This window comes from Lynx rufus, unplaced genomic scaffold, assembly GCF_022079265.1.
Source record: "Lynx rufus isolate CCGP_SWC_20201006 ecotype Redwood Valley unplaced genomic scaffold, mLynRuf1.p SCAF_14, whole genome shotgun sequence".
Lineage (NCBI taxonomy): Eukaryota > Metazoa > Chordata > Mammalia > Carnivora > Felidae > Lynx > Lynx rufus.
In genome coordinates, this window is record NW_025814828.1 from 4,207,501 (window position 1) to 4,219,776 (window position 12,276).

The 12,276-nt window shown below is 51.4% G+C and overlaps 1 protein-coding gene across 2 annotated transcripts in view; it reads right to left on the reverse strand.

The window, feature by feature from the left end:
* PUDP (pseudouridine 5'-phosphatase) overlaps window positions 1–12,276 on the reverse strand; it is an 81,405-nt gene that overhangs the window by 9,075 nt on the left and 60,054 nt on the right. For both annotated transcript variants that reach the window (XM_047075869.1, XM_047075870.1), the window contains exon 3: window positions 8,850–9,079. In XM_047075869.1, the coding sequence (XP_046931825.1) occupies window positions 8,850–9,079 (230 nt within the window). The remainder of the gene's footprint in view (window positions 1–8,849; window positions 9,080–12,276) is intronic.

Consider the following 12,276-nt stretch of genomic DNA (forward strand, 5'->3'; position numbering starts at 1 on the left):
CCCAGACTGAATTAGCAGTCGAATGCGCTAGAACCAGTCCTGTGAGTGCGACACCAGCCTTCTCCTGACCAGCAGCACCTCAGGACCTGGGGGCGAGCACTAGTGGGTCAGCAACAGGACCCTGGAGGAATGAGGTATCTGAACCCCTTAGACAATCGTCGAGAACCAGCAGAGAAGGAGCCGTGGGAGAAAGCCCAAGACCAAGGGGCTCGGAGTTGCTGTATTCCTGATGCCAATGTGATTTCGACACATCCTTTTCAAAAAATTTTTTTTAACGTTTATTTATTTTTGAGAGAGAAAGAGAAAAAGAGACGGAGAGACAGAGCGCAAGCAGGGAGGGGCAGAGAGACGGAGACACAGAATCCGAAGCAGGCTCCAGGCTCCGAGCTGTCAGCACAGAGCCCGAAGCGGGCCTCGAACTCACAGACCGTGAAATCACGACCTGAGCTGAAGTCAGACGCTTAATCGACTGAGCCACCCAGGCGACCCCTAACACACCCGCATAGTCCCATCTGCATTGTATAAGTGGGAAAACTGAAATGAAGCATAGACACGGCGGAGGGCAGGATGGCCCCCAAAGGTGTCCATGCCTAACTGACGGGAACCTGGGACTGTGGCCCCTCAAATGGCAAAGGCGATCTGCAGACAGGATTCAGGTTCTGGACCTGAAGATAGGGCGGGTGTCCTGGGTGGAACGGGTGGGTCTGATCTAACCAGGTGTTCCCTAAAAAGCAGGACACTTTCTCTGGCTGGAGTCACAGAGATGTTGCGGATGCAGAGATTTCAAGTGTCAGAGGGTTCGATGCAGCCTCCTTGTAGGCTCTGACATGTGGGAGCCACCTGCAAGGACCAGATAAGGCCTGCAGGAGGTGACGGCAGAGCCCCGTGGACAGGCAGCAGGGGAAAGGAGACCATGGTCCTGCCCTGAGGGGAAAAGGATTGTGTGTGCTCCCTGATGAGTGTGGGGCCACATCCTTCCTGGCTTCATATCTGAGTCCTGGGAGGGGGCGCCAAGCTATGCCGTGTCCAGAGTTGTGAGCAATGACCCCAAAGACTACAGGCGACTAGTCCTAGGTCAAGCCTCCAAGTCCCAGGGAAGGCTTTGCAAGTATACTTAGCTATGCAAAGACGTCTTCACCTAATCAGATAAATCACATATTCCTCCCCCAAGTATCAAGGAACACTATGTGCTAATTAGGTGACAGCTTACACAAAGGAACCTGGCGAGAAATTCCCATCCCAATGGGCAACCTGGTTTATTTGGGCAACATTCACCCCCAGCTTCCTTGTGCCCTCACCTGGGGGACGATGCTCTGCTGTCGAAAACAAGGAGGGATTGCACATTCAACCCACTGATGGACAAGATACGTGACGGGGCTGCAGATGTCCAGAAGCAGGAGAGTGTTCCAGCATAACTAGTCCAAGGCCCCCTGCACCCCCCAGATAGACAGACAGACAGACAGACAAGATATATGGGTAGGTGCATGGGTGGACTTAAGCGGGTGGACAGCTGTCCTTGTTGGCCTGGGATGGGGTTCCCAGGGCACAGGGATTCAGAGGTAAAAATGCCACAGCCCTCAGCCACTCAAGATGGCCTACTCCCCTAGAATTAAACACACAAAGTGATGGGGACACATCCTAGTTTGCACAGCCTTAAAAGAAAAAGAAAACAGGGGTGCCTGGGGGGCTCAGTCAGTTAAGTGTCTGACTTTAGCTCAGGTCATGATCTCACAGTTTGTGAGTTCGAGCCCCACGTCGGGCTCTGTGCTGACAGCTCAGAGCCTGGAGCCTGCTTCGGATTCTGTGTCCTACTCTGTCTGTCCCCTGCTCACACTCTGTCTCTGTCTATGTCTCAAAAATAAACATTAAAAAAAAAAACAAACAACAAAAAATCACCGTTGAATTTGCTAAAGGCCATCCTTGGAAACTGTTAGGGACTACTCACTCACTATTTATTTAACCCAGATTGTAACGAATCCAGTGTTTCTCAACCATGTCGTTTATTATCGCTCCCTAAGGAGCCTCGCAGACATTTCCCCCTCCATGACGGGCTAACGCAGAGAAGGCGAACATGGAATCCAGCAGGGACCAGAGAGGGACAGAGTGGCCAGGCTGACCGGTTTCCCCTTCATGCCGCAGTGGGGGAGGCGTGTGGGACAGGACAGGGAGTCAGAGCACTATCACAGTAGTGAGAAACACTGGGAAGGCGGAAGCAGGCGTTTAGGGAGGAAACTGCAGGACCACGATGGCTGTCATTGTTCCAGCACTGCTTCTGACTTCTGGAAGTGACGGGTGCCCTCCCCGTCCACACTGCTGCTCACGTCTGGAAGTGACGGGTGCCCTCCCCGTCCACACTGCTGCTCACGTCTGGAAGTGACGGGTGCCCTCCCCGTCCACACTGCTGCTCACGTCTGGAAGTGACTACTGCCCTCCCCGTCCACACTGCTGCTCACGTCTGGAAGTGACAGGTGCCCTCCCCGTCCACACTGCTGCTCACGTCTGGAAGTGACAGGTGCCCTCCCCGTCCACACTGCTGCTCACGGCTGGAAGTGACTACTGCCCTCCCCGTCCACACTGCTGCTCACGACTAGAAGTGACTACTGCCCTCCCCATCCACACTACTGCTCATGCCTGGAAGTGACGGGTGCCCTCCCCGTCCACACTGCTGCTGATGTCTGGTAAGAATTACTTCTCTGCACAACTGCTTAGTTCGTTTTTCAGAAATGCCAGATACAATGCCGTCCTTTCAAACATCTGATCTCGTGTCCAATTTTCCCTAGGAGCGAGGTGGCTTTATGCAGACAGGTTATCCTCCACGTGGTGTCATGGCTGGCTAATGAGAGCTATCATTCTCGGAAATTGCTGATACGTGAAGATCCCACAGCCTTGCGCACAATCACACACAGAACGGAGGGACCCGCTAGGCAGCTGGGGTGGCACGACCACGTGATAGGTCTCAATTGGGAAGGAGCCCCTCCAGTAATGTCGCAAATCACGGGAACAAAAGTCGCTCCGGGCATACCACTTTGCGGTTTACGCTGGGTTTGACATACGCATCTGTGTGCGTGAATCTAAACACCGAGAAAAAAATCAGCTGCTTAGCGATGTGTTTCCCGGGAGTGACCTGCAACAACACTGCACAGAAACATCACACGTACACGGAGCGCGGAGCTCCTCCTGCGTGCACGGTCTCTGTAATTGCGAGGGACAATGGTGCTGCCACGACTTTTGTTTATTCAGTTCAGCCGATCGGACGGTGCCGGGCCAACACCAAGAGCAATTACTAACTATAGTTGACTCTGAAACGGAGACAAACACTCGATCGCGGCAGACGTGTGCATGGGACGCAACGTGGTATTCGCCGTCCAGGGAGATCACATCTCTCTGTCGTCCCATGAACCACACTGAATACCAGGTAATTAGGGTTGTGAATCCTGCGTGGTGCTGTGAGAGAAGTATTCTACAGCCGTTTGGTAATGACAACTGCAAAAATCTGCGAATGGCTGCCTCAGTCAGTCCAAAGTGAAGACAGAAACGCGCTCCTGTTTTTATTGAGAGGCGCTCCCAGTGGGGGCGATGCCGTAGAAGGTCTGGAAAGAGGAGCGGGGCATGTGTGAGGTCCTTAGCATTGAGGACGTCACGGATGGGATGTCTGGACTCTATCTGCAGGACAGTGGGGCCACGTGGGTGGAAAGGGGCTGGGAAGACATGGGAGGGAAACAGTAGGTCCCATAAGGAGACGTGCTGGTGGGCTGGAGGGTAGGCAGACCTGAAGGTGAGACAGAGAAGGCAAAAATGTGGCTACGTGGGATCACAGTGCCTGATGTGGTGGTGTCAGAAGGCCATGGGGTGGTGGCCCGGGATGAAGACAGGATGACATCCGGGATAAGGGGGGACGTGACAACCAGACACAGGACTATTCCCAAGTGAGGAGACCACAGGAGCTCAGCAAGCAGAGGGCAGGCAGTGGAAGTGAATGACAACGAGGCGGCTGGAAAAGGAAAACAGGGACCCTGTGAGGGTCAGGAAAGTGCAGAACATGGCGCGGTGACTACAGTTACGTGGAACTGAGGACAAGTGAGTGTCAACGGCGGCGGGAAGATGCTTTTTCTGAATTCTCCTTATCTTTCTAAAAGCACAGGCTCCGTAAAGAATCTGACCCTCGTCCATGGCCCCCCTGGGAGTTTTACAACCAGGGCAAGTTGACTCTTGCTGCTGGAGAGAAGTGAGCACAGGTCAGCACCTGGATAAGAAATCGCCTAAACATTATGACATTGCCACAAAGCTATCACATCTTCTCCCCGTTCCAAGGGCCCATTTATTTTTCCCGAGACTCATCTGTCCTCCTGAAAGTGTCCCTCTGTCTCCCTCGAACCCCTATTAAGATGGTATATAAGCCCTAGGTTTTAGCTGCCTCCTTGAATCACATTTTTCTCTGAACTGCTGCCTCCATATGTGAATAAAAATCTGTCTTATCTCTTACTAATGTCTCTTGTCAGTTTAATTTACAGGCTCCCCGCACGGAACCTAAGGGAGTATAGGAAATGTGTTTCCTCCCCGACAGTGGAATTTGGAAAAGCAAGCAAGCTCCTCCGTGGAAACTCAGTAGGGGCACCAAGCACACATAGGTTCAGTGCAACAGAAGAAATAAAAGGATAGTAGCTGTGAAGGTTAATATTCGAGATAGTTGAGATTTTTTTTTTTTTTGAATGAAATAAGGGAGGGCCTGGTAAACCATGTTGCAGGAGGCATTAAATGATACTGACACCATTGCATGTGTGCTGAGTGGTTGTGGGTGACAGGAGGAGGCAGTGGTCTTGAGGCCGGGCCAGGGATGTTGGAGGCGGGCAGGTCCCGAAGGCCCCTGGAGGTGGCCGACGATGGCACAGAGACTCTTCTCACCCCCAGAAGGGGCTCCAGCACGGCGATGCCTCTCCCAGAGGGGCCGGGAGTGGAGACTGACTAAGGAACATCCGATCACCCAAAAGACAGAGCGCGTAGCAGAGCTCAACTGGCCACCAAATCAATTTTAAACTTGATGCGAAAAGCATACGCTTGCTTCCCATCGTTTCGGGAGGTAAGTAAGTTTTTCACGCAGCAACACCCTGACAGCCCACGCCTGTCTGAAGACTTTGGGGATGAAGACCACATACAGTAAAATGAGAGAGAGAGAGAGAGAGAGAGAGAGAGAGAGATTCTTACCGTTTAGGTGTATGAACGCTTAATGTGCAGAACCTTCTCGAAAACAAAACAAAATTAAAAAGGAATAAAAAAGGGGCACCTGGCTCAGGTCATGATCTTGCGGTCTGTGGGTTCGGGCCCCGTGTCAGGCTCTGTGCTGACAGCTCAGAGCCTGCAGCCTGTAGTGTGCATCAGATTCTGTGTCTCCCTCTCTCTCCCTGCCCTTGCACTGCTCATGCTCTGTCTGTCTCTCTCCAAAATAAAATGAAACATTTTTAAAAATTTTTAACAAGAATTACAAAAAAAAAACCCTGAAATTCAGCTTTTAACATAAACAAGACAACTAAAATATGCAAAGTACTGACTGGTCTGCTTCTTGGAATCGATCTTAGGATTCACGTGAAATAAATGTCAAGCCCAGAAGTGACGTGTAAATGATGCTGTCGTTTTTATTTTGCCCCGCAGACGTGCATCTTAGCGGCTAGGGCTAGAAAGTCGAATGGAGAGCTCCCACACACAGAGGGCCTGGGGGCGACTCCCAGCTTGTCCCTCAACCTGCCTGGTGGTGTGGAGCCTGCAGATGGCTGAGCGCTGTGGACGCCGGGGCAGATGACCTCACTGCACAGGGTCTCTGAGAGTACCCAGCACGCACCCGATGAGTACTCATTAGAGTGTTGAGGATGGGACACAGGGACTTTTTGGGCAAGGCACCACCTTGGCTGATTTTTAGCACAAACGAATAACTCATACATAACTCAGAAATAATCGTTTGAGAACTTGTGTAACGTCAGCTCTGCTAGGCATATTCTCCTGGTAAAACGGTAACTAACGCTTTAACCTAATTTCTTCCTTTTACGCTGCTTGTTTTTCACTCCTTTCTATTCCTACCACTGTAGCTAATTAATTTGATGACACCCACAACATAAAACGTTCCCGACTGCAACCGTGAATCTCTCTGGGGACTTAACAGTCATATAAAATGCCCCTGAACTTGGCAGGCTCACTAGACTTCTGCACCCACACTGCATCAAAGAGAAAGGAGCCGGACGCGTTCTAAGAACCTTCTCATATTTCAATAACCCTCTTTGCAAGTGCTTCCTGCACGAGAAGAAAAAGCCAAGTACGACGTCTCCTCAACCAGGAGACTGATCAAATCTTGCTTTAGATTTACCATATGCACAACACCTGACGAAAAACCCGGAAAGCCTTGACTGTATATATTTGCCTAAGAAACAGGACCAGAAAGGTTTCGTTTTCTGCAAGACAAAGCCGTGCATAAACAAGTGTGGATTAGTAACCAGGGTGATGCCTAGAACACTTTATGAAATAAATTACTGTAAAGACAGGCAAGTGCTCATTTTCCTTTGACAAGTTTAAAATCAATATTGTCGACGGGAAGGACACGGGGATGCATGGACAACACGGGAGCCGTGGGGCTGAGTGTTCAGTCGCAGCTGGGTGTTCCCTCCGCAAGTGGCCTCAAGCAAAGGGGTACGTGAGGGGCAGCGAGTGTCTTCTTATAACCTGGGTCCGCACACACATGAAAACACACAGATACCGTGTTTCAACTGACACCATGCCTGGTGGAAAAAGGACAGCTCTCCTGGGAAGAAAGGTAGTATCTTCTTCCTGCAGCTGCCTCGGCCACGCAGGCAGCTCCCATGAGGGCACACGGCCTGTGCCGACTGTCTCGGCTCCTACGATCTACTGCAAACGGCTTTTCGAGGAGGACGGCTTCACAATGTGAAGGCAGAGAAACCTTCAGGGAGCGAGGGAAGGTTCTCAGGAAGATTGCATTTCCGTGCAATCGTGTTGTAGGAGGATGCCACGCATTCAGGTACCTGGACGCCCGGATACAAGAAGCACATGCAAAAGGTCCACCCCGGACCTGTCCCGCGGCCCTGGAATGGGGCTCAGGGGCGGGGCGCTCGTGGGTTCGTCCCTTGTCATACAACTGCTGTTGAGTTAGCTTCACGGATGAGACTGAAATCAGCCCAGATCCGTGTATCCTTGAGAATAAGGTACCCAAATCACTCAGTGATCCTTTATGTCTGTGATGTTACAAAAAAACCTATGTTTGGTCTCCATCCCTGGGTGCTGGCACAGAGCTCCCCAAACGTTTGGAATTTCTTGAGCATCTGGAGCATCTTTTGTTGGAGCATCTTTTGTTTTCGTAATAAGCCCGTTTCAACCACACTGGGGTTTCTGCTGATCAAGTGACTACCTGGGTCCTTAGATGTGCCTGGGATGAGGGCAGGCTTCCAGAAAGACCAAGGTGCAGTTGGAGGAAAGGGAGCTTTTAGACCTGGCCCCAACCGCCAGGGGCAAGGATTTAATCACCAATGGCCAATGATTTAACCAATGATACCTAAAGCATGAAACCCATAGCAAGTCCCCTAAAACATGGGGTTCTTAAAGCTTCTGAGTTGAGGACCAGTCTGAGGTGCTGAGACAGGCGCCACTGGAGAGGGCATACAGTCAGCTCTGAGGCCACCCCCTCTCCCTGTCATTCTGGAATCTGCAAGGGTGCACAGTCAGCCCTGAGCCCTTTTTTTCCCTGTTATTCTGGAATCTGCAAGGGTGCACAGTCAGACCTGAGCCCGCCCCCTCCCAGACCCTCTCCCGGTTGTTCTGGAATCTGCAAGGGCGCACAGTCAGCCCTGAGCCCTCCTCCTCTCAGACCCTCTCCCTGTGGTTCTGGAATCTGCAAAGGTGCACAGTCAGCCCTGAGCCCTCCTCCTCTCAGACCCTCTCCCTGTGGTTCTGGAATCTGCAAGGGCGCACAGTCAGCCCTGAGCCCTCTTCCCCTCAGACCCTCTCCCTGTGGTTCTGGAATCTACAAGAGAGCACAGTCAGACCTGAGCCCGCCCTCTCTCAGACCCTCTCCTGGTCATTCGGGAATCTGCAAGGGCGCACAGTCAGACCTGAGCCCGCCCCCTCTCAAGAGCATCTCCCTCTTCCTCTGGAATCCGCGTAAGCCCCCACGGGGGCTAAGCTGTCTATCCTGACAGTAACAGTGCAGGGAGAAGTGAAGCAAAGCTGAACAAACACGACCCACTGGTTCTGAAGTCGGTTCTGATCTTCAAACATTTTGCTCCCTCTGCATTGTGGACCCCGCGTACCAAAGCGGTCCACACAGGGTGGAGACAGGGCACTGGAGCTCACACTCCACCAGTGCCCCCTTCCCGTAGAGAAAGAGAAGCCTGGAAACTCTGTGATAAAACCAAAGGTCACTATGAGCACAAACTCTGCAGTAACAAAACATCCCTTGGGAAGCATGTGGGGGAGAACAGTGAGTTTTGAGGATTCCCATTTGCCTTGCAATCAGCATGTGCCTTGAAGTCCGCTCGCTGCAAATACGGACGTCGTCGGGCCACATCGTCACAGGGCCCCTTGGCTGCACTGTGCCCGTCTTGCAGCGTTACGGCGAACATAAGTGCTCAAAGCGTGCGCGAGTCCCAGACCACTGGCCTGGTGACGCGGGGGGCAGACGCTCCCCCACAACCTGCCGTGCTCTTCCCGCGCCCCTCTGCCCCGGCCCCTCCCCCGCCCTTGTCTCCGAGCACAAGGGCGTCCCCGCGTGGCCGCCCGACAGCGACCACAAGGCGCCAGAGTAGCGGCCAGAGCCCGCCTGGGCGACCCCCGTTTCTCCCCTCTGCGGGGCTTACCTGGTGGGTGGGCGGAGCAGGGGAAAACCTCTTGGCACAGACTAGAAATATGTCGGGATGTGGCTTCCCGTTGCTCACTTCGGGGTCATCCCCCAACACGATGTGGTCAAACAAGCCGAAGAAGGCCTGGTGTCTGCCGGTCTTCATGTCAAACGATGCGCGGCTGGAGCTGGTGGCCACGGCCAGGGGCACGCCGTGCCGGCGCAGATGGCGAATCAGTCTCTCCACCCCTGGGGAGGAGGGCGGAAAGCCGTGAGAGAGGTGGGGGGCACCGGGGCCAGAAGGCGCCCTGCGGACCCTGGGCTAGCTCCGCGACCGCGAGTCCCCGCCGCCTCTTCTCGGGAGGGAGCTCACGTGACACCGACTGGACGGGGCGGGTGCTTCGAGGCCCTGAGCACACCTCTTCAAAACAAAACTCAGGCACGGTTCAGGGCTTCCCGATAGCATTTCCCAGAGTAACACGGGCAATTTTAGCGGAAACAAACTCTGCTTCCGCTTTTGCGGAAACGTGGAAAGCAGGCGGGGTGAGCCCAGGGAGGTGTCCCTGCTTGGCGGCCCAGGTTCCGTTTCCTCTCCTTTCCTTTCGCGATGAATGCGCTGCTCGCGTGTTCTGCGAAAGCCCCTATTCCACTGAAAGCAATTCAATCTCTGCTCACACTGCTGGGGAGGGGAAAGCAGCAAGGGCCTTGGAGCACAGGTCCCGCGCAAAGGCGGGAGCCGGTGGGAAGCTGCAGCAGCAGCCGGTGGGGAGCAGCGCAGACACCGCACTGTGCTTAACGCGGCTGCGCAAGACCAGCAGCGCGGCACGCGAAAGCACGATTCGCCACGCTAACTGCGAGGAGGACGGGGGTCGCGGAGGGAGATGCCACCGCGCACAGACACGGGGGACGCATACGGTGATGCCACAGCGCACAGACATGTGGCAGGGGTCGCGGAGGGAGATGCCGCTGCGCACAGCCACGGGGGACGCATATGGCGATGCCACAGCGCACAAACACGTGGCAGGGGTCGCGCAGGGAGATGTCGCTGCGCACAAACACGGGGCAGGGGACGCGGAGGGAGATGTCGCTGAGCACAGACACAGGGGACGCATATGGCGATGCCGCAGGGCACAAACACGTGGCAGGGGTCGCGGAGGGAGATGTCGCTGGGCACAGACACAGGGCAGGGGACGCAAAGGGAGATGCCGCTGCGCACAGACACGTGGCAGGGGTCGCGGAGGGAGATGTCGCTGCACACAGACACGGGACAGGGGACGCGTCGGGTGATACCACTGGACACAGACATGGGGAAGGGAACGAGCACGGAAACACCGCTGTGCACACATACAGGGAACATGTAGGGCCTTTTCGCCGTGCACACAGCCAGTGGGCAAAGGGCGCGTATCAGAAACCTGTCAACCACAACAGTACCTTTCCGCCTTAAACCCATTTTGATTATGACACTAACGTCTAAATCCACACACAGCACTAATCACCCACAATGATTTTTATTTCATTGTATTTTACCTTAATGTTTGTTTATTTTGAGAGAGAGAGAGCACAAGTAGGGGAGGGGCAGAGAGACAGGGGGAGAGAGAATCCCAGGCAGGCTCCGTGTCGTCAGTGCAGAGTCCAACACGGAGCTCGAACCCACAACCCAGGAGATCATGACCTGAGCCGAAATCAAGAGCCGGGCACTTAACCCAAGGAGCCACCCGAGCACCCCTAATATAATATTTTTAAATTGTGTAATCATTACTATTTCGGTAACTGCATGAGGCCATGTTCCTACTTTCTTAGTCGCAACAGAAAAGATGGACATGGTTATTTTTTTCAAACACCTAAAGCTGTTCACAAAAGCAACAAATACTGTCAAGTGCCTGACCCTTAAGAGAAACAGTTCTGAGATGTTCAAAGGAAGGTGTGGGTCTTAACTCTGTGCGAGGACAATGTTAAAACTTTTTGAAAAAGAAAGCAAAATCCAGCACTCCACTGGATGTGACATTCATAATGTCTGACATCCAATCGAGATGGTACCATGCCTTGGAACGCCTGGGTGGCTCAGTCAGTGGAGCGTCAGACTGCAACTCACGTCATGATCTTGCGGTTCATGAGTTCGAGACCCACATCAGGCTGGCTACTATCAGCCTGTCAGTGCAGAGCCCACTTCAGATCCTATGTCCCCCTCTCTCTGCCCCTCCCCTGCTTGTGCTCTCCCCCCCCCCCCAAAAAAAAAGTTACCATGCCTATACAAAAGCACACAAACACAGTGTATGGCCAGGAGAAAAAAGCAATGAATAGAAATGGACAGAGAAATGGCTGAGATGAAGGAATTAGCAGATCATGACCTTATAGAAGGTGTATAAACATTATACATATGCCCAAGTTAGAACGGAAAAAAATAACACAAAAACAAAAGTGATATGCAGTTACATACTATCTGCAGAAAACTTACTTTAATTATATTCAGACAGGTTAAAAATAAATGGATTAAAAACCACGTATTATGTAACTACTAATCAAAAGATTGGGTAGCTACATTAATAGCAAACAAGTGCACTTTAGAACAGTGAATGACGGTTCTCAGAGATAACTACGGACATGTCATAATGACAAGTAGGTCAATTCATCAACAAGACATAATTCCAAATGTATATGCATCAAATAACAGAGCTTCAAAACACATAAGGCAAAAACTAATAGAACTGAATGGAGAAACAAACTCAAGTTTCAAATTCCTCTGTCAGTAACTGATGGAACAAATAGAAAGTAAGGATACAGCAGACTTCAAAAACATTATCAAGCAAACTTAACTGAATTGACATTTACATAACGCATCACCCAAGACAGCAGAATACAAATTATTTTCAAGGACATGTGGAACACTCAACAAGATGGAACATGAATCCATGAGCTATGAAAAACTCTAAAACATTTAAAAATGATTGAAATCAAACAAAATATGTTCTCTGACCATAAAAGAATTAAAATAGGGATTGATAACTGAAAGGTATGTGTAAAAAAATGGATATTAAACAACACATTTCTGTGTAAGACATGAGTCAAAGATGAAGTCAAAAAGGGAAATTAGACAATATTTTGTAGAGAACAAAAAGATAGCATGTTAAAATTCTGCGGATGTGGCTAAAAGTGTTTAGAAAAAAACTTATGGCACTAGATGTTTGTATTACAGAAGAAGATGGTCTCAAATCAGTCCTCTAAAAAACTGGAAGAATGAAGACCAATGATTAAAGCTTTTACCCCAAGAAAGTGAAGGAAAGGGCAAAGTCAAGTTAAAGCAAACAAAACAAAACAAAAAAAAAAAAAAAGAGAGAGAGAGAGGCAATCAATGAAACAGCATAAAAGAGAATACAGATAGATAATCCCTTAAACCAAAAGCTGCATCTTAAAAAAGTTCAATGTAATTGGCCGATTGTTAGCCAAAC